The sequence below is a fragment of the Thermobia domestica genome, chromosome 11 (genome assembly GCF_964235325.1).
Source record: "Thermobia domestica chromosome 11, izTheDome1.hap1.1, whole genome shotgun sequence".
Taxonomy (NCBI): Eukaryota; Metazoa; Arthropoda; class Insecta; order Zygentoma; family Lepismatidae; genus Thermobia; species Thermobia domestica.
In genome coordinates this window covers 4,878,002-4,898,948 of record NC_137464.1, presented here as the reverse complement: position 1 = coordinate 4,898,948, position 20,947 = coordinate 4,878,002, and the positions used below count along the sequence as shown (strand labels likewise).

At 36.2% G+C, this 20,947-nt stretch overlaps 1 protein-coding gene across 1 annotated transcript in view; it reads right to left on the bottom strand.

Moving 5' to 3' along the window:
• Ada2b (Transcriptional adapter 2B) overlaps window positions 1-20,947 on the bottom strand; it is an 81,835-nt gene that overhangs the window by 52,402 nt on the left and 8,486 nt on the right. Inside the window, exons 3-6 of the mRNA XM_081729954.1 lie at window positions 18,221-18,280; window positions 16,626-16,767; window positions 13,701-13,918; window positions 9,354-9,429 (exon numbers count right to left, since the gene is read on the bottom strand). Coding sequence (XP_081586080.1) covers window positions 9,354-9,429; window positions 13,701-13,918; window positions 16,626-16,767; window positions 18,221-18,280 — 496 coding nt within the window. The remainder of the gene's footprint in view (window positions 1-9,353; window positions 9,430-13,700; window positions 13,919-16,625; window positions 16,768-18,220; window positions 18,281-20,947) is intronic.

Below are 20,947 nucleotides of genomic sequence, written 5' to 3'. Positions count from 1 at the left end.
CTTGTTCTTTCGTCAGAGATACTTAAACCATAACAAAACATATATTTTTATAAATCCTATCACCGAATCTTATTCATTTGGTATCTCACAAAAAATATTTCACATCTAACTTTTTCGTTTCATAATATGGCTTTTTTCGTGACGACATATCCCAGTTTTACTCTTCAAATTACAACGATTTCATTGATGCCTCATTCAGTAAATTCTTCGAGACATTACCGTTGAACAAGGGAATAAATACCTTTACAAATTCAAATGAATACACGCGAATAACATTATCATCTTTTTAGCTTCGCCAGTCGGTTAAGTAGACGAGCAAACGACAAGTGGAAAAATTACACAATCCAACTTCACAGTAGGCTATATGGGCGCCAGAAGGGGACGGCAGGGTGAGGCCCGAGCCCCCCTCTGTCTCACGAAAATGTATACGTTAATTTAGCAAACCACATAATAATAAATATCAGAAATACCAGACGTAATATAGCAATCATGGGGATGCCCCCCCTAGGAAATTTTTCTTCGGGCACCCCTGGTAGGCTATATATTCGTCAATAAATAGATGGTTAAATAAGCGGAAATATAGAGGGTGCAGAAAAAAAGCGGAAATGTAGAGCTGCTTCCAACAAACCACTGTTTAGTGTTCATGTGCTCATGTGAAGCACACTGGGGTACATTCCGCTGTGGAAACACACTGTCTCATATCATGATTACCACCGATGGACCAGTGATAAAGTCCCAACCATTTGCGCGAGCACTTCCGCAGAACGATCATTCAGCTTCTCGCAGCATTATTATCCGGTCTTGTTCGAAGTTATTTGATTGTACAACAAGCGTTATTGGCATCGTCCTTGTTTTGTAGACAAGATTCACACACACACACACACACAACTACACTCGCGGAGCTGTCCGACTTCTTTTAAACTACTAGCCTTATGCCCTCTACACACACTATCATCAATCTCCTCTCTACGGTGGCCAGTGGGCCAGAACCTTCAAAGTAAGATTAGAATAATCTATACACACATATACCATATTGACGACATGCCTAAATACGGACGTAGATAGAGTTTAAATATTAATAAAGACCAAAGTTTTTTTTTATTAAATGAGTATCGGTAAATTTATAGCCTTCTGGCAAAACAAAACATTTGACACAGGTATTATAATTGAGTTTTAATGAATTTTTAGTAAACATTTAAATAATGTGATGTTTTGCTGTATTGATGTGAAATACAAGTAGGTATACAACTCTGCATTGATCAACTGTAACATTCTAGTTCATCGATTTATTTGTCTCGGCTGTAACTTAAGATATAAGTAAAAACACATTAAGAACAAATAAAGTCTACCTGATGGATAACAATAAGAAATTATATAAAATGCAATGAGCTTATCAGTACGGAACTGTATACCTACTTTTGGGCCACGTGGCACAAAAGTAAGGTATACAGTCAACTCATTGCTTTTTTATTTAATTTCTTATTGTTATCCATCAGGTAGACTTAGTTTCTTTAGTATTTGTTCCTAATGTCTTGTTACTTATATATTAAGCTCGGAACATCCGAAGCAAATAAACCTATAATCTAGAATTTATACTTGATCAAAGCAGGGGTGTAGACCTACTTTCGGGTCACCCTGTAAGCAACATATTTTTCTACACTGACCTCAGCTTATGGATATTGATTTAAAAACTTGTTAACAGTTCGCCTTTGGATGCAGATGAGTTGAGTTTGTTGAAGTTCCTACTGCTTTCTGGACTATCTTAGGTTTTTGAGTTGGTGGTAATTACAACTTTATATTGGCACCGACTTTATGGTGTGAATTTCGTTCAAATCGGACAACGTTCAAGGGGTATTTTCAAATCCCTTTCCACTTTTGTATTATCGACTTAAGTTCGACAGCATTAATCTCTTCTCCTGAAAATGATATTCAGAAAATGGAACATGGTAGTGTGAGTGAAAGCTTTATGTTTAAAATAAATTATTACACGACATTTAGGATAACACTAGAAAAGAAAGAAACAAACTATCAAACTTTTCACTATCGGCGTCCAATTCAGCAGCGAGACTATATGCGATGTGGACACACTTCTTAACTTAAGATTCGAACCATACGAGTTCGAACCGAGAATCGAACTCGGATCTCACGCGCCAAAGACACGTACGCTAAAGGGAAGCTCGTGCTCAAGGCGCAGAGAAAGACGACAAAGGATGTCTACTCAAAAGTCAAGGTTGGCCATTACGTATGTAAAGAAATGAAAGAAACCAATTATTTACTATAATATCTAATTCTCGACGGACAAAGATATCATTCAAAGAAGAAAATGTGCCACTCGGCTGAGTGAGTGTCGAACCCGAATCTCCCGCTTAATATGCTCAAAGATCAAGAACAGAAACAGGGTTTGACAAACTTTGTAACTGGTAAGAACAGAAAACTGTTTACCAAATGAGATCAACGCAGGGTGCCTACTAAAATTCTAAAATGAAATTTCGTGACCTTTTCTTTACCAAACCATAAAATTTCGTAACATTCTCAAGAGGGAATTTGGGTGCGAATTTTCATGGATGCGATAAAAGCATGCTTTGCTAGCGATTTGGTAGCGTCTAATGCCGACCATAGACAATTTTAGTGGCGAATTTTCATATCTTATAGAACAAAATATTTCAGTCTGTACTTATATTAGTACAGATGACCCAAAAAAAAAAAAAAAAAAATCCAAAAATTAAATTTCGTGACCGACAGACATCCTGTCAACGCTTAATATTCTTATTTTGCAAGACATGTGAAGATCTGGTAAATGGAGCATCTGTGCTCTTCTAAACATCGGTCATCGATAAAATGGTTCCTACTGTCATATATTCTTATATAGGACCAAGAGCGTACATTAAGTTTTGCTGTAATGGAAATCAGTAACAGAGAAGTGAACTTCCATCAGTTTTAAGAAGATACTGTGAACTATGGAAATCAGTAACAGAGAAGTGAACGTCCATCAGTTTTAAGAAGATACTGTGGACTATGTTCGCAACCTGCTGCAGTCAGATTGTTGCATGATGGAGAACGTACTCTATTTCTGGGATCATCAGAAACGTACTCATGTCCATTACGAAATTGGGTGTACTATCCAAACATACAAGATATGGAGATAGGGCAGTCTCCCGGTAAACAGTTCTGATCTTTCGTAAGTCTCTTTTGCTGATGTCCCTACTTTACAGCAAATCTTAATGTTCACCCTTTATTTCATGTAAGGATCCCATAACAATGGGAATCAGGTTGTCTTTGATGAGACTAAATGCTCTCTTTACCAAATCTTCTTATGCCCTGCAAAGTATCATAGCATTAATCTTACATGATAAACAGCAGTCACAGACTTCCAGCATCGCTTCTGGAACAATTATTGACAAACTATGTAGATGCACTCAAATCTGTCAGAGTGCATTCAATATTAAATAAGCTTCTTCTGAATGATATTAATGTAACATCTGTACTCACTAACTGGACGTTACTGATCATATCATTGGCATCATCATTTCACGTAAATAAACGATTTCAAGTTATTCAATTTTTTATTCTATTTGCATCAGAATTACGCCAATGATAAGCATACAATTCAATGAGAATAATAATACTTTAAAATTACTTTTTTGTATTAGTCATCAGGTTCATGTTTTTTTTCGGTATTATCTTCCAGTATAGCAACTAGTGTGTTATAGTTGGTAAAAACACGATGTTATAAGAATAAGTAAATAAAATCATCAATGAATAATGCATTTATGCATTTAAACTAAACAGTAGACCGTTCTATCAATACAGAATAATGTTTTAGATTATATATTAAAACCGGAGATGATATATATATATACACTGGAACGACATTAGCGAACGTGTGTGGCTCTAAAAGACAATATTCTGAGCAGTGTTGTTACGCTTAATAATACTATAAAGCAGGGTGGAAAAAAATCATGATTTTTTTCAAAAAAATCATTTTTGTTGATTTTTTTTTATTTAAATCGATTTTTTTGATTTAAATCAAATATTTTTCTTCGTATAATATAGGTCGCGAACTGAAGAAAAAACATTAGGAATTAGTATTAAATGTTAATTATGCCATTTAAGTGAAAGTATTGGGATTTAATTTTGAATTAATTCCCAATCGTTAACCTATTTCAATTCCAAACAATGTTACTTAAGCATTAAGGAAAAAAGTACAGCAATGTACATCAACATGACACTTTTCTTTTCATGAAAGTTACTGACACTTGGCAGGGGCATATTTTTTAACAATTGGAACTAGCTAGCAGCATGAAATACATATAAAGCACATAAATTTCGCCTAAAATTAACTCACTCACTCTATGACCTATGGAACCCGGAGGTTCAATGCCATGTTCACAAAAGCTCTCCTGACTTCTATCCTTAGTCAACTGAATCCAGTTTCTGTTTTGTATTCTTATTTCTGCGAGATCCATCTTAATATTGTCCTCCCATCTGCGCCTAGGTCTTCCTAATGGTCGTTTTCCGATTGGACTTCCAGTTAAAACTTTGAAAGCATTCCTACTTTCTTCCATTCTCCGCTACATGTCCTGCCCACCTGAGCCTCCAAATTTTGATGACCCTAACAATGTTTGATGAACGGTATAAATTATGCAGTTCGTTATGAAGTTTTCACCATTCCTCCTCATTTCCGGTTTTTTTTTTTTTTTTTTCTCCGAATATTCGTTTTAGGATTTTATTCTCAAATACTTTCAGTCTGCGTTCTTCCCTCAGCGTAAGCGACCATGTTTCACAACCATACAGCACAACAGGCATAATTATCGTATTATATATTTTAAAGCTTCAAATTCCTCGACACAATTCGCGACGATAAGAGATTTTGAACTGAATAATAACACGAATTCCCTGCTTTTAGTCGATATTTAATTTCTTCGTGAATATCGTTTTCTGATCCTATATATTTGCCGATGGCAGAACTTTGTTTTTATACGATGAGCTTTTGTAAGTCAAAAATTTTCTGCAGGAATTCCAAAATAAAAAAAATCAAGATGATCAGTTCCAGTAGAAGAAATACTTGTGATTGTTAAAAATATGCTTTATGTGACGTGGAAAACAGTTCAAATGCGAGTTGTTCGAGCATTTAAGACATATATACAGTGAAACCTCTCTAAAGCGGACAGCCGTGGGGAATCAAAAATTGTCCGCTATAGAGAGGTGTCCGTCTTAGAGAGGCTTCGATATTTTCTTACGTAAATTAGTAAATAAGGTGATATGTAATTACAAACTATTGAAGGTAATTTATCAAACCGTTCTATGACTGTGGGCATGGCGACATCTGCGGATTCTCCACAAATCGCTTTGAAGGATATTTTGTGTCTAATCCGAAACTTCTCTAACCACTTGTTCGAGACCTTGAAATCTGAAACATTCATTTCTGTTGCCACCTCCAAATTCTTAGCTTTTAGTATCGACCCTAACACAGGATTTTTTATTTCATTCCGCACTCTATAAAAACATTCACTTGCACACCAACTTTGTTCAAAGCAATGAGACACTATTTTCATTGTCATTTTCACACCACAACTTTATTAACTTGTCTTGGTTTTATATTATCTCAGGTGCTTGTGTTTTACCGATACAAAAATTTTCAGCTATCCTTCGCACACCTCAGTATTCTTCGACAATTCTATCAATTCGATTTTAACATTAGCGCTTCTCGTGGCATTTTGAAAGCTCACAACTTACACCTTATTGCTTATTCGATGCAGAATGACTTAAAAAGTTTTCCAAATAGAGGCACTAAGACAATATGCGAATACGCGGGCAAAAAATACCAAACGTCTTCTGCTTGATTCCAGCGGAACAATAGAATGACGTGTCATCCCAAATGGCAGGCAACTGTCAATCACTTTCGATTCTAAAACAGTTGGGTGGGAGTGAAATGCAAGCAAAGGATATGAGGGTGTTGTAAAACAAAGACGCTTCATCTGAGTTTCTGAACAGCCAGTTGACGAGGAAAAATGTTATTACAATGCTTCCTTGGTGATACATGTATGCATTTCTGAAAATGTATTTTTTCAGTACTTTTCAACTTGCTTCTAGAGAAAGTGTCCGTAATATGGAGGTAAATAATACCTATAAAAGACAGAAAAGACTGTCCGTGTCCGTACTAGAGAGTGTCCGCTTTAGAGAGGTTTGTCAACATGTTTTTTTTTTTTCCATTACAGTGTTTGGGGATTACAAAATATGTCCGTTATGAGAGGTGTCCGCTTTACAAAGGTGTCCGTTAATAGAGGTTTCACTGTACATAGCAGGCACGTTTTTATACTTTTCTCTTGGCTATTCTATTTCCTCTGACAATTTTTCCTGCACAGGCGCGGAAAATTTTCTGCGATCACATCGCAGATCGCGGCATGTTCTGCAATGGGGTCAAGTATCCACTTTATCAAAAGTATTATTCGATATTTTAACGAATCCAAAATTTGTCGTATTACGATCCCGAGAAACTTCTATGTATTTAGTACATAAATTTCGCCCAAAATTTTAAAATCAATTTTTATTTTTTGTTTCGGAGAGGGGATCGGACCCCTCTAAATACGCCCATATTATCTGGAAACAAACAAATAGACGTGGACACAAAAGAGTTTTCATCGTAAATGTCCATGGTGATTTCTCCGTTGGAATATAAATTTTTTTAAAACCCTGTGTTACAAAGAAGAAAGCAGGGTTCACCCGTAACCCGTACAAACGGGATTTCCCTGATCGTCCCCTACATGATATTCGTTTTCATGCTGTGCTTACATACATTTGAGTCTCATTGTATTATGATTATTATCTTCCATAATCGAAATAACAGAAGAGAAACGGGATTTTACTTACTTTCACTTTAAATTAATTCATTTCGGAATTTGATTTAAATCAACGATTTTTATTAAAAAAATCAAGTGATTTAAATCTTGATTAAAATCGTGATTTAAATCCGACTGATTTAAATCAATCCACCCTGCTATAAAGCGTGAAAACTATTAAGGATATGGTTACAACAACCTAGTCACGATTTCGTTATACCATATATTCTTATTTTGATGAATTTGTGTTGCATCCAATATGGCAGTCACGTGGATATATGATGTCATACTTAATACCATATACATACAATAGGTTACTCCCATATTCTATCGAATTTTTGGATATTGTAAACGTACTTCCACACTTTTGAGTTACTCCTACATCTAACTTTAAGTGTCTATACTCAAAGATTAGTGTAAGCAAGAAAAAGGTACGTCACAAATACATTCAAACGCACTGGCCGAAGTTTCACTTGAGGTTTACTGCTCAATATACAAAAGTATTCCTTCTAACTTGTCTGAAATGAAATAACTTAGTTTTACGTCCTACGATTATGCCGGCTAGACTAAAGGAGACGATGATGATGAGAAATGAAGGAAATGGTGGTATGAATAAAGTGGGAGAACCCCTAGAAAACCCACGTACACGTTGTTTGTCCACCACAAAGTTCACTTGCGTGGATCGAACCAAGGACCCTACGCACCAGAGGTGAACGCTCTACCACTGAGCCACCGCGGCCCCCTAAGTTGTCTGAACATTTACCTCAAAAGTAAAAGTACGTGGCTTCTTTGGGAAAGACCGGGTAACTAAGTGGTTACCGCAAGGGCATGGTAAGTTAAATACTCAATTGCACATTTTAATGCTGTTGAAAATGAATGCTAGTTTTACGTTCTTAAGCTAAAGAAGACGATGAAGGTGAATAATAATGAAAGAGTTGGTGGGATGAAAACGTGGAAGAAAACGAGAGAACCCCGCGAAAAACTATCAAAAACTCTTGTGGGCTGGGATCGAATCAGGGAGCATCTAATATCAAACATGGGCGCCCAAGCACTGAGCCACGGTTCTTCCATGCTGTTCATTTTCAACTAATGTGCTTTTTAGCATGAAATATATCTAAAATTTTGTTCTATCTCATAGTATCAAAGAAGTGGTAGGTGTCAAATATAGAAATAGGAGGGGAGAAATTAGAACAAGTGACTAGTTTTTGATACCTGGGTAGTATTATAAGTAATGATATGAAATGTGAAGGTGAAATAAAAGCAAGGATAGGAATGGCGGAAAAAGCCTTTAGGAGGAAGAAAAGACTATTTTATGGAACCTTGAATAAAGAGTTGAGAAAAGATTTATAAAATGCTTCGTATGAAGCAGTGTGATGTATGGGTCAGAAACATGGACATTACGCAAAAATGATGAAAAACAACTGGAAGTTTTCGAAATGTGGATGTGGAGAAGAATGGAAAGAATTAGCTGGGTCGAGCGAAAAACAAATAAGAGGCTAGAAATGGTAGAGGAGAAAACAATTTTGGATACTAAGAAGAAGAAACTCTAGTTGGGGCTTGGCTAAGAAGGAACTGTATCATAAGGGACATTTAGAGGGTATCGTCGCAGGAAAGAGAGGGAAGGGACGGAGACCAATTAATGGACGATATCAAAACAGAAAAATCATACGTGAAGACGAAGAGGTTACCAGAAGCCCGTGGAGCGTGAAAGCTTCTCAGTTACAGCAAGTGACCTACTAATAATGGCAAGAATACCTATGATGATGATGATGATGATGATTTCATAGTGTCTCTTAAATAATGAAAGTTCTTTGATTACAGTATTTTAAAGGTGAATTACTATTTGCTTTTAAATTTTCCGTTATAAAATTAAACTGGAAGTTTTTACAAATTGTATTTTTTTTAAAAAAAACAACCGCTAATCTTAGTGTTCCTTATAATCCTACCTGAATGAGTATATTTCTGAAATAATTTTAACAACAATCCTGTTGTCTTCTACAATCAGACACTAAATGAACAGGTTCCGCTACAACTACCCTCCCTTATTATTATTATTATTATTTTTCAAATTAAACACTAGAAGCTTCTTTTTTTTTTTTTTTTTTACAATGTTGGTAATCACCTACACACAACTCACAATTTCGCACTAACAACACACACAAATAAAATTAATTTAAGCCGATACTATGTAATACGCTTTGTAAAATTTCAAATATTTAATCACCCGATAGGGACAGGCCTTTCCAAGCTCTCAGCAAAATTTACTAGATTATATGTGTGTTAAATTATAACGTTTGTGTTATTTTAATAAGAAAATTACACTGATTTCTAAGGGTCAGAATATATCCTTATGTCAGCATATGCAGTACAATAAAAACTGCATTTTGAGGGCTGATCGGAATCGTCATACCCATCAAATTTACACCTTTAGTTCAAATACTATCAGAAAATTCAAAAAAATATTAAATATATATTATATTTAATATAATATAATAATCCACATAGGATACATACCAACGTCTATGTCTTCATCCTCTGCACTGTTCACAAATAGTGGAGACACCAAAGATTCAGCATCGTTGTCATATTCCTTCAAATAGAGGAACAAATATTAATATTATCGTATTTTACGTACAGTACGTATTATAATATCACTCTCATATCCACCCACACATTGTACACCGAATTCATACATCATACTGAATTCTGTTTCTACGAAGTAGTGACTATTCTAAGCAACATTAAATAATTCTTTTTCAAAATTTTACCTCAAACTAATTAATTAACTTCTAGCTACAAAAACAATAGTTGTTCGAAAATAATTACAACGTTCTGATTTCTCAGGGTCAGAATATATCCTTGTGTCAGCATATGCAGCGGAATTCAAACTGCATTCTGAGGGCTGATCGGAATCATCATACCCATGGAATTTACACCTGCGATTTAGTTGTTTTATTTATTTATTTATTTATTCATAAATTAAGATCGATCTTTGAATGTCGGAAACGGTACCCTAACTAAAACAATATGAGTTACAGAAAGGGGATTAGGGATTAGAATTGTTGGCCTTCAGCATATATGGTCATATTAGCCCGTCACACATGAGGGATAACGTCCCTCGGCGATCACACTGCCCGGGAAATGAGAGAGAGAGCAAAGAATGGGAACTACATCAAGAAACATATAGAGGACGTCCATGGTTTCAGGCTTATCAAAACATCTAGTTATAACCCAATACAACTTAAAGGAGATCGAAGTTATAAAGAAGACATCATTACTAGTAGAAAGTGTGTTCGAGTTATTTTACATTAGAGGACCTAACGTTAAATCTGTATGAAGGCAACCTCGACAAGAATTGAGATTTAGTTAAAAACAGCTTCATTCAAAGACGCAAACCTCTGCTACTTTAAATTGTAAAGCTAACACAATTTTTCAATTTATGAGTAGGCAGATTTGCATAAATTGATGCAATCTATGAGTTAAAGAAGAAGAAGAAAGCAAATGAAGTGATACATTTTATATTGTATGAAACGAATGTACACATTTGATTGTTTTTATACTGGTACCGCTAAGCTGTAAGTTAGTGCATGCAGTGATCACTAACTTACTACAGATTTTTAGTGTTTACTGTGAACATTAAATTGAATAAAACGTAATAAATAAATAAATAAATAAATAAATAAAAAATAAAGACGAAGCTCTTCACTAGTATCTAGTTGACAAAGGCAACAGGATTGGTTGCCAAATCAAAGTGATCAAGATTTCAAGGGTACAAAATAGGTATAATGTAAGATAAATGGGAAATACGTGGGTCAGTCAAAGTTAATTGCCCACCGTCGTAAATATTTTCGGTCAAAGGTTATTTTGCTGAAACTGCGTGGCAACACTGAAGAGATGTAGCTGTATTGTGTGACGTAGCGGTTTTCACGAGGCAAGTGGAGGTGTTCTGATAATCAGTCGTAGACATGTCTTGACATTTGCAAGTGACGTCCAAATTGGAAATGCATGCAGTGATTCGTTTTTTTTGTGGGCGAAAAGGTGTAACTGCGCTAAAATTTATCGGCAGTTGCATGAAGTGTATAGTGAAAATGAAATGTGACGTTAAGCCATCGCGAAGTGGTGCAACATGTTTGAGAACGGACGTACAGAAATTGACGACGATGAGTGCGAGGGAAGACCATCAACTACGACAAATCCGGAAATCGATAATCACGTAAATGAATGCCTTTATGCAAACAGACATGAGTTTGGTCCCATGAAAGACGAGCTTTCAAAGCGACGATACTACTCGGATGATGAGATGAAAGCTGCAGGCCAAGAATGGTTATCGGACATTGGACTGGATTTCTTTGCAGAAAGTATTGAAAAACTTGCACCACGCTTCGACAAATGCTTAAATAACGGAGGTAATTACGTTGAAAAGAGATTGTGAATGGAACTTTATGATACAAATAAAATTATTGTAAATTTGACTAACTTTCGTAATTTAATTTAAAAGGTTTGAAGATAATGCTACATTGGTAGCAGAAAAAGACGATGGCTTGTAAGTGGCAATAGGAGGTTAATGGTTTCAGAGTTCAGCGTCCCTTTTCCACAATTAAGACAAGTTGTGGACTTAAGCTAAACATGGAATCGAACTACATTACCTTCCACTGAAATCAAACCACCGATGGCAATACGAGCAACTAAAGAAAAGATAAATATGAAAGTAATAAGAGGAAAATCTTCGAGTGTACAAAGAGAGCAAATTCACGAATACACTTAAATATATGAGTAAAATATCTGCAGATAAAAAAAGTGAAAATATGTGAACTAGTACAGAAGAAGCATACATTCTATATATGAAAACAAAGAGTGGAAACCACACACTTCAAAAACAACAAAGAAAGAACAGAGAAGCAACACAAAATTGGACATATGATTCGTCATTCCGAATGAACTAGCATACTGGTAGAAGGAAAATTGAAGGAAGATACGTGAGTAAAGGACCAATAAATGTAACTTGATGACACCAAGGACCACTATGCAACACTGAACCCTAGCACCAAATATTCACTTTCACAATATTTAAATTATTCTACATTACATGAGAAATGGGAGAGAACGAATCGGTGCTTTCTTACCACTACGTCACTCAGTGTGACTTGAGATGTGTCTGCATGAATTAGGTAGCTAAGCAGATGATTAGCTAAGGCCCGCGTTCAATTCATGGCTCATTCCTGAACTGGAATGTCCACCCATGGAGGACGCGGCCCTCTCCTTTCTCTATTTCTCATATAGTATCTAATTCAACTGTTATAGACTGAATTGCCCATCCACCGATCTCAGCAATGAGAATGTGTGGCTGCATACAAGGTGTCTACTGAGTTTCATTTTCAAAATTCCAGTATATTTCCAGTATATTCAGTATAACTATCAGCAAAATTCCTGTACCTAATACAATGATTTTTTTTTTTTTTTTAAAATCTTTAGGAATAATCACTCTCTTAATGATTTCAGGTTTGTAATTGTTTTACCATCAAAAGAATATTTTATTTCTAATAAATTTAATTAACCTTGATTCTTTTCAAATACAATGATTTTTTAACATTTTTAAAAGGGCCTCCCAGCTTTCTTCATAGCCCTTCACTCCCATTGTTTATAAGTCTAATTACAAAATGTATACAACTCTTGCTTTGGAAAAATTTAGTCTCAATAAATACAAAATTGTTTCTAAGACTATCAAAACAATTAGAAAAAAGTATTGTTGACAAATTACCAGTTTCATGATTTTTCCAGTATGTGGATCAAAATTCTAGTTTTTCCAGTATCAAAATTAAATTCTAATAGAATAGTATTTCCAGTATCAATAGACACACTGTGCATAGGACGCAATCTGAATATCATATTGATTTATGCATCAGTACGAAAAGCCGACGACTTGTTTTTTTTTTTCCATTTCTTAAATTTCATTACTCTTTGGTACAAAAGCTAATAGTTAAAACTATCACCAATATTTACCTCGATTACTTTTTTACGAATGTATCTAATGACTTAATTTATCAGACAACTGAGGCCAATGCAAAAGAGTAAATCTAATTGGCTCACTTTTGGTTAACATTTCATGAATAAGAGTATAAATTAACTTATATAGTATAATTTTGATTATTATCTACAGGAAAATTGCAGTAATCTTCTCGCAAAAGCTTAAAAGCCTTAGTGAGTGGTTTAGAAAATTGACCTATTAACCTTCTTCTCCCATTTCATGATAGTGAAACAGATATTTCCTCCGAAATCCGGTGCTGCCAAGAAATTCGAACTGTCTGATAGTTCTCGGCCAGAATAAGGGGTGAGTAAAAGCTAATTTTCTTTGTCACTTGAGAAAGGAATGCATTGTTCTAAATGTTTTGGTGAAGAAAAAAGTAGCCTGGAAACTCGAATGGTTTGTGTTATTTTATTATTTGACACTTTCAGCAGAAAATCTTCCTTCTTCCGTTGAGAAGGAATGAACCATATGCAGGCAGTTGGTCAGTGTGTTCATTTTTGGACCATTTACCTTTCGTTGGCGAGGAGGAAAAAGCAAAGTGGCCTCCCAAACCCACATGTGTAAGTCATTAATCACAGTTAAAAAGGGGAAGAAAATATGGCTACGTCTTTGGACAGACGTTAAGTTACAATGTCACTAGTAAGAGGATACAAGTGTTCGAACAGTTCCGATTACCACTCACAGAAAGCCATCTTGTTGTTGTGAGAACTGTACATTCAATGTTCCACGTAATGGACATTAAGATGACAAAAAACAAATGCATGATGATATAACTGGCGGAATGATAAAATGGAAAGGAATAATATATTAAAAAGCTCTAAAGGATGACAACGTACCCTTTCGAAGTCATCTCGTTGAGGCATATAGCCTAGGAGTGCTGCCTCTTCTGGAGTTACATCCAAGGGTGGAAGTCTCGCAGTAAGTGTTGGTGACAGAGGACCTTGGTCTGGACTCGTCTGGTCACTAAGGTTTGGTCTCGAAGAAGCTGCCGCAGGCCACGTTAACCTGCCTATACTGCCTTCAATAAATCGCACTATATATTCTTCTTTGGCTTCTGCAATAGAAAATTACGTTTATTAGGATTGGACTAACAACATCTACTTAAGACAGAAATTTGAAAAATATAGAAGATTGTTCGATTATATCGGACAGATTTTGACGGGTACCCACTTTACCAGAAACCTCACCGCCACCACTGCTGGTGCTATTGGACCTCCAGCATTACGGATTACCGGCTGGCATCGAAGTTTCCATTGGAGCATAGTCCAGTGATGTACACAGTCCCACTCCTCCTTGTAAGCTTTCCCGAGACCAGTGATAGTGTGTGGACGCCGATGTTGAAGGCGTCTTTTCAACTGGTCAAACCCGCAGAAAACCACTGGAATGGATCAGGTTTTTTTTTTCACACAGATGTCTTCCTGGCAGTGGCGAACAAAGATGCATCGGCCCTTGGCCTCGCTGTCATGGTATGTCAACACTAGAATGAAATCTTTTGAGTTTCATGTCTCACGATTATACCTGTCAGGCTAAGGGAGACAATGATTGAAGCAAGTGAATGATGGTAGAAGAATTGGTGGAATGAGAAAGTGGGAAAAAAGGGAGTACCCCAAGGAAACCCACGAGCACGATGTTTCCACCATAAACTTACTTGGTCGGGGATCGAACCAGGGGTCCCACGCACCAGAGGTAAGCGCTCTACCACCCGGTAATGAGATGCAGGTATGTTTCGTTCACTGTGGCGACTCTATCATTCGTACCAAGCCAAGTGCTTTTCATCCAGTTTCTTGCAGCAGGTGGTGTACACAAGTCTTACGGATGAACCTCAGCCAAAGCTGCTTACGAATGATAGGTTCACAAGTGAAGGTGCCAAATTGCTGGACCACTACACGTTGGGCCGATAATTTGCTGTAACGCCAGTCGGCGGATCCCCTGCAGCACTGTAGGTGTCACCTTCCTCGGAGCCCTCTCCCTGAGGCTTTTCATGGCGACTCTTTCGCCAAGGTGTTCTTGTTTGTCTAATTTTTCAAATGATCACGGAGGGTATGGACCCATTCTCCCGAAACTGTTTCCCTATGTGTATGTACGAAAAACGAACATGAAGAAAGCCCATGTTCCCATGACATACTCTCACAGTAACGGTTTAATTTAGAGGCCATTTAGAAACACTCATCTACCTCTAAGTTCAGACACACCACTGCTCACGACTGCAGATGTGTCATTCCCCAAATCACTGTGGCGTTCCGAATTTAGTCCGATATAAATAAAACAACGTTCTATATAAGTTTCTTCTAGTAAGGAAATATTTTCGGTTGTTAGACCTTTGGTACTAACAGACCATCAATCGTTGTCAACGATCAATGTATACAAGTATTCCAGTTGCACAAATGTATTTTCTGACTACGTAAAAGCAATGCTTCACTACCGTATAAGTGGCTGGTATGCTGCTTTACTATCCTAGTCATATAATAGTCAGTAGCAACAAAAAAAAAAAAAAAAAAAAAAAAAAAGCATAGTTTTTTTTTTTCACCTACCTCCTGAACTGCACTTAATGTTATACATTCTACATCGGAGAAACATCAATTCCTGTATCAACAATCACTTTTACTACTGCAACACCCAGATTTTCTATTTATTCGTACCCAAATATACAGACCGCAACAATTCAACGCTTCACAGTACTTTACGTGTCTGCAGCGTGACTTAACGTGGGTGTACATTCATGCTCCTGAGACTAATAGAAAAGATAGCACTCCATGTAATTCAACCTAGTTTCCGCCTACCACAGCCCAACGTATTAACCATTCAGATACTGCGGTCTCCACGAACAAAGCTCAAAGACATAAAATCTAAAATATTACATTAGACTGAATGCAACTGTTCGTGTTAATGTACCTTTCCTTACTTAACCATTCGTTTCTGGTTACTACTTCTACCTAAAATCAACCGAAGTATTTCGTTAAATTACTTGCATCATTCGGATGAAGACAATCATTTAAACGGAACAGCAGCACATTTAAGGATATTCTAATTAGATTTTCAAATATAATCTGACTAATACAGTCTACTTATTCCGAAGTGAATTACATTCTACTACACACAGAACATCAACATTCCTCATGAAGAGTACCTTTGTGGCAAAGCGGTCAGCGTACGCGCCTTCGGCGTGGGAGACCCAGATTCGATTCCCAGCGGGAGTTCATGTGGTTCGGATTCCACGTTAATCAGTAGATCTCGTCTCATATAGCCTCGCTGCTGAAAAGGACGTTAAACTCACAATGAACTCTACTCATTTCTCATGAAATGAAATGTAATTTTTAAGTTTTAAGTCCGACGGTCATGCAGGCTAGGCAACAGGAGAACCCTGATAAAACCCATGCACAATGTTTGTCCACCACAGAACTCACTTGGCACGAGATGGATCGAACCAAGGACCCCATGCACCAGAAATGAACACTCTACCACGGTGCCACCGCGTTCCACAATATTTCTCATGTTTTAAACATATTCCAAGATATAATTAACGAACAACCAACACTTACCTATAGATAAAGGAAACTCTTTCACTTAATACCTGTGCCTACTATTCCACGTAGTGGTGATAATGCTTCTTGGTAAATAAAAGAATTTTACCATAACATATACTAAATGCGTTCAATTACATATGATAACCAAGAACTAGTTATTAGACCCAAATATTTTATATTATATATATATATAGGATACCATAGGGAAAAGATAAAATAATAAATAATTTATCTTACCATCGGGGTTTCTTGTCTCAATATGTCTGCTAATGTCTTCCCAGTTTCCAAACCCATATTGTTCGATGGCATCTAGTAAATGTAGTTCTTCTCGTGCCGACCAACCACCTTTGCCGAGGAACACACCTATTGTACCACTATCCTACAAGACAAAAACAATACTCATTCAATATAATACTTTAAATACTCTTTATATCTTTAAACTATATATAGTTCATATATTTAGACATGTATAAGCAGCGAAAATACAAATGACATTTTTTATGCCAATAGAAATCGATCGTTTTCGAAGTAATGTAGACTTGAATCTCTTAAAAGCAGCTGGAGAACGTTATAAGAAGCTATATGTTCTGTGAGTGTCGTCTTACTTGAGAAAGATTCAAAATTATGTTTTCTTTTTTACTCCAGGGTTAAGTTTAGACGTTGATCCTCCAATGAATCGAAGTCTTTAGAAATGTAAATGAATTCTTCCTGAGCAATTAACAATTGGTAAGCTATCACCGATATATACTTAAAAAACTTCAAAACGAGAAAAGTAAAACTTGATGATACAAGAAATTGGAAGAATAAATCGATTATTCTTACACTATGTAGTATGAAAGTACGAGTGGTTTCTCAGGGAGACGCGGACAGAGTAGCATAGTAGTTTGGCACCGGGACGGAATGGTGGACTTTATGACTTATGCTACAAGACGAATATTTCAATACGCACCTTAGAAAAACTTCTAGGTCCTTGTATGATCAACTGGTCAAAATTGTGTTCGAATTTTAAAAAATGTACGAAGACTCTACAGAAATTTGTAGATTCAAGCCAAGACCGAAGTGGTTCAGAGGAAGAGCGCTGACCTCTGGTACTTGGGGTCACCAGTTCGATCTCAGCTTCCGTCAAGTGGGCTCTGTGGTGGACTAGCACAGTGAGCGAAGGTTCTTTCGTTTCCTCCCACTTTTGTCATTCCACCATTACCATCCATCTCACCGTGACTCATAGCTTCGGTGCATAATCTGGGACATTAAGATTCAAGTTTTCAAGAGAAGTCAACTATCTAGAAGAAATTATGTAAAAGAATCTTCCAATTTTTCATCCTTTCCCCTCATGTTTATGCCGTCTTGATAAATTTCTTTAAATCAGAATTAAAGTTTGACAAGTTGATTATATCTACAAGCAACATGAAGTTTCTCTGGCATCTTTGGAGAATGACAGTTCATCACATTCGCAATTATTTTCAAGCTTCCAGAACGTATGACATTATATAATTTTCATTGGCTTCACAGTATTTTATTGTGCTTTCACATGCTTTGATTGCACCATTCAAGTAAAAGGAGCTGCTCACAGAGCTACAATACCAATGAAAGTTAACAAAATTACCCTTAAATATTTTTTTAAAAATACCAACTCCTGTTCACGATGCTTAAAATTCTACAAAATACGTGAAACAAATTAAAATAAACGTCAAAATACTAAAATAATAATAATCTATAAAATAAAACTTAAGAAAAAATATAAGCAACAAAAGTATATACAAAGTGATATTGAATGTTCAAAAGAACGTACAAACTAAAACAAAATTAACTCACTTGGAAGACTTAAAACTTACCATAAATTGGTAAGCATGATCATTTCTATGAGTGCCAATCTCTGCTCCAGTTGAAAAACACTATAAATCAAAAAGAAACGCAAAAAAGTAGTATAAGAAATTAAGGCCATTGTTGTAAAACAAATATGTAGTTTTAAATCAACACAAAGGAGATATTACACCATTATTAGTAGTGATTAGCTATTTGATGCACACTGCTGATTAACTGTCCATGTGATTTGTTATACACAGCTGTAAAAATATATGCAGGCATTTAAAAATAAAAAAAAATACTAAATTTTCTACATTCAAATTATTCACTTGATTCTGATCAGGGTGTCTACTAAAATTCCAAACTGAAATTTCGCGACTTCTTCGTGACCTTTTCTTTCCCAAACCATATAATTTAGTCACATTCTCAAGAGTCAATTTGGGTGCGAATTGGGCCGAATTTTCATGCATGCAGTAGAAGCGTGCTTTGCTTGCAATTTGATAGCATCTAAAGCCGATCATATAGACATTTTTGGTGGTGAATTTTGACATTTTCATGAACAAAACTTTTTAGTCTATACATACAGATTTTGTACAGATAAGAAATATCGTGACCCAAAAGCTAAATTTCTTGACTTTCATGGCCGTTTTCTGATTTCGTGACTTTTTCATGACTTTCGTGACCGATAGACATCCTGTTGATATATATATATATATATATATATAGCGTGAGGCAGCTAAAATTACCACCTGAAATAGCGAAGAAACTAGGAACACTAGCGACGTAAGGTTTGCGAGAAACAATAACAGCAGTAGTGGCTCGTAAACTGGAGGTATGGGGTGGTTCGAAAAAGAGCGATAAATGGGGCATCTGGAGCAAAGTTATATTTTGTTAAATAGAACGATATACATTAACATGCATAATATAAAAGAGCACACGCAGAGAAACACAACGCCGTTGATCCCATGTGTGTACTACGTATGTTCGTACATACCACACTCTTTGCTCTTACCACTACCACTGCCTGCTATGAACTAACACGATCTCGTAGCTCTGCAATCAAAACTTGCTCTGCGTCAAGACAGTTCTGTCAGGCACCTGAGATGTGGTACTGACGGTCAAGTGGGCCACTTGCTATTTTGTTTACACCTATTCACATGGCCATATCTTCGTTCCTATGTGCAGTACACACATGGGACCAACGGCGTTGTGTTTCTCTCCGTGTGCTCTTTTATATTATGCAAGTTAATGTACATTGTTCCATTTAACAAAATATAACTTTGCTCCAAATGCCCCATTTGTCGCTCTTTTTCGAACCACCCCATACCTACATTTTACGAGCCCCCTACTGCTATTATTGTATCTTGCAAACCTTACATCGCTAGTGATCCTAGTTTCTTCGCTATTTCAGGTGGTAATTTTAGCTGCCTCACGCTGTATATATATATATATATATATATATATATATATATAGATAGATAGATAGATAGATAGATAGATAGAGATAGATATGGAGTGCTCTAAAAATGGCGCCCACGGACCGCAGAGAACTATTCTACAGACCAGATTAAGCAAAAATGTTATACGAAGGTATACCCTCCGGAGCCTCCTTCGGCCACTATGGGAAATCAAAATTTCACTACGTGGCTACGTTGTACATTAACTTGGAACCATTAGCATTAATATACGAATCCATCAGTCAGTCACATCGATTGCTACAATAAGTGATGCTAGTGTCAAATGATATCGATATTAACTGCCATCTGGAAAGAATTGATATAACTATTTGATAGATTGGTAGATCTATGGTTCTTTATGTGCGACGCTGCCACATAGTGCAATTCGCATCTCCAGACGAGGACACCAAAGGTATATTTTATATATATATATATAATTTTGACTTGTAGAATAATGCTTTGTGGTCCGTGGTCGCCATTTTTAGAACACCCTCTATGTCGAAAATTACCTACATGCAGATCTAAGTTTAAAAAATTCTTTTTTGTCTTGTACTGAGCATCATATCCATCAAAATATCACTATATCTTTTTTGGTCTAACTAGTTTTTCAAGAACACTAAGTTTCTGCTGGAAGCAGCACACAGCCGTAGTATGTTCGAGACACTATAAAATTACATGACTGACATATTTTTTCTCCTATTTTATCACGTCGTCGAAAATATTGAACCTTACGAGGTCAAAATTACGAATATACTTTTTATTGTTTGAAATAAATAAGTATATGAAATTATATATGCACCATTTTGTTCGATGGCTTTCTTCCATGTTCCCGGCAACAGCATAATCCCGCCGCTATAAAACTTCTGTGATTCCTAGTATATATAAGTTTCTACAGGCCTCTTTAGAAGCTAACTTATCATTCTGGGAGTTCTGCAGAGACTGAAACCAATGGTAGCCTCATGGTGTATGGTCCAGGCCGCCAAAGCAGAACCTTTTTCAACCTTCTGTGACGACTTACGAAAAATCAAAAAACATTTTGCAAGCATTTTAGTAATGTTGTAGTAAAATTATAACAAACTTTCCAAGTGCATAAAAGATTAAAAAAAAAAAAACTATTTTTCTAAACTCTTCTTACTTTTAGGGTTTTTTTTTTTTTATGAAGAAATATACAGGGAGCTTATACGAATGTACAATAACTGAATAAATAACCAATCAAGAGATCCCCACATATATTTGGTCTAGGAATTAATTCGTGCGGTTGTACGCACACATTGAAGCTGTAGTACAAACACAAAATAC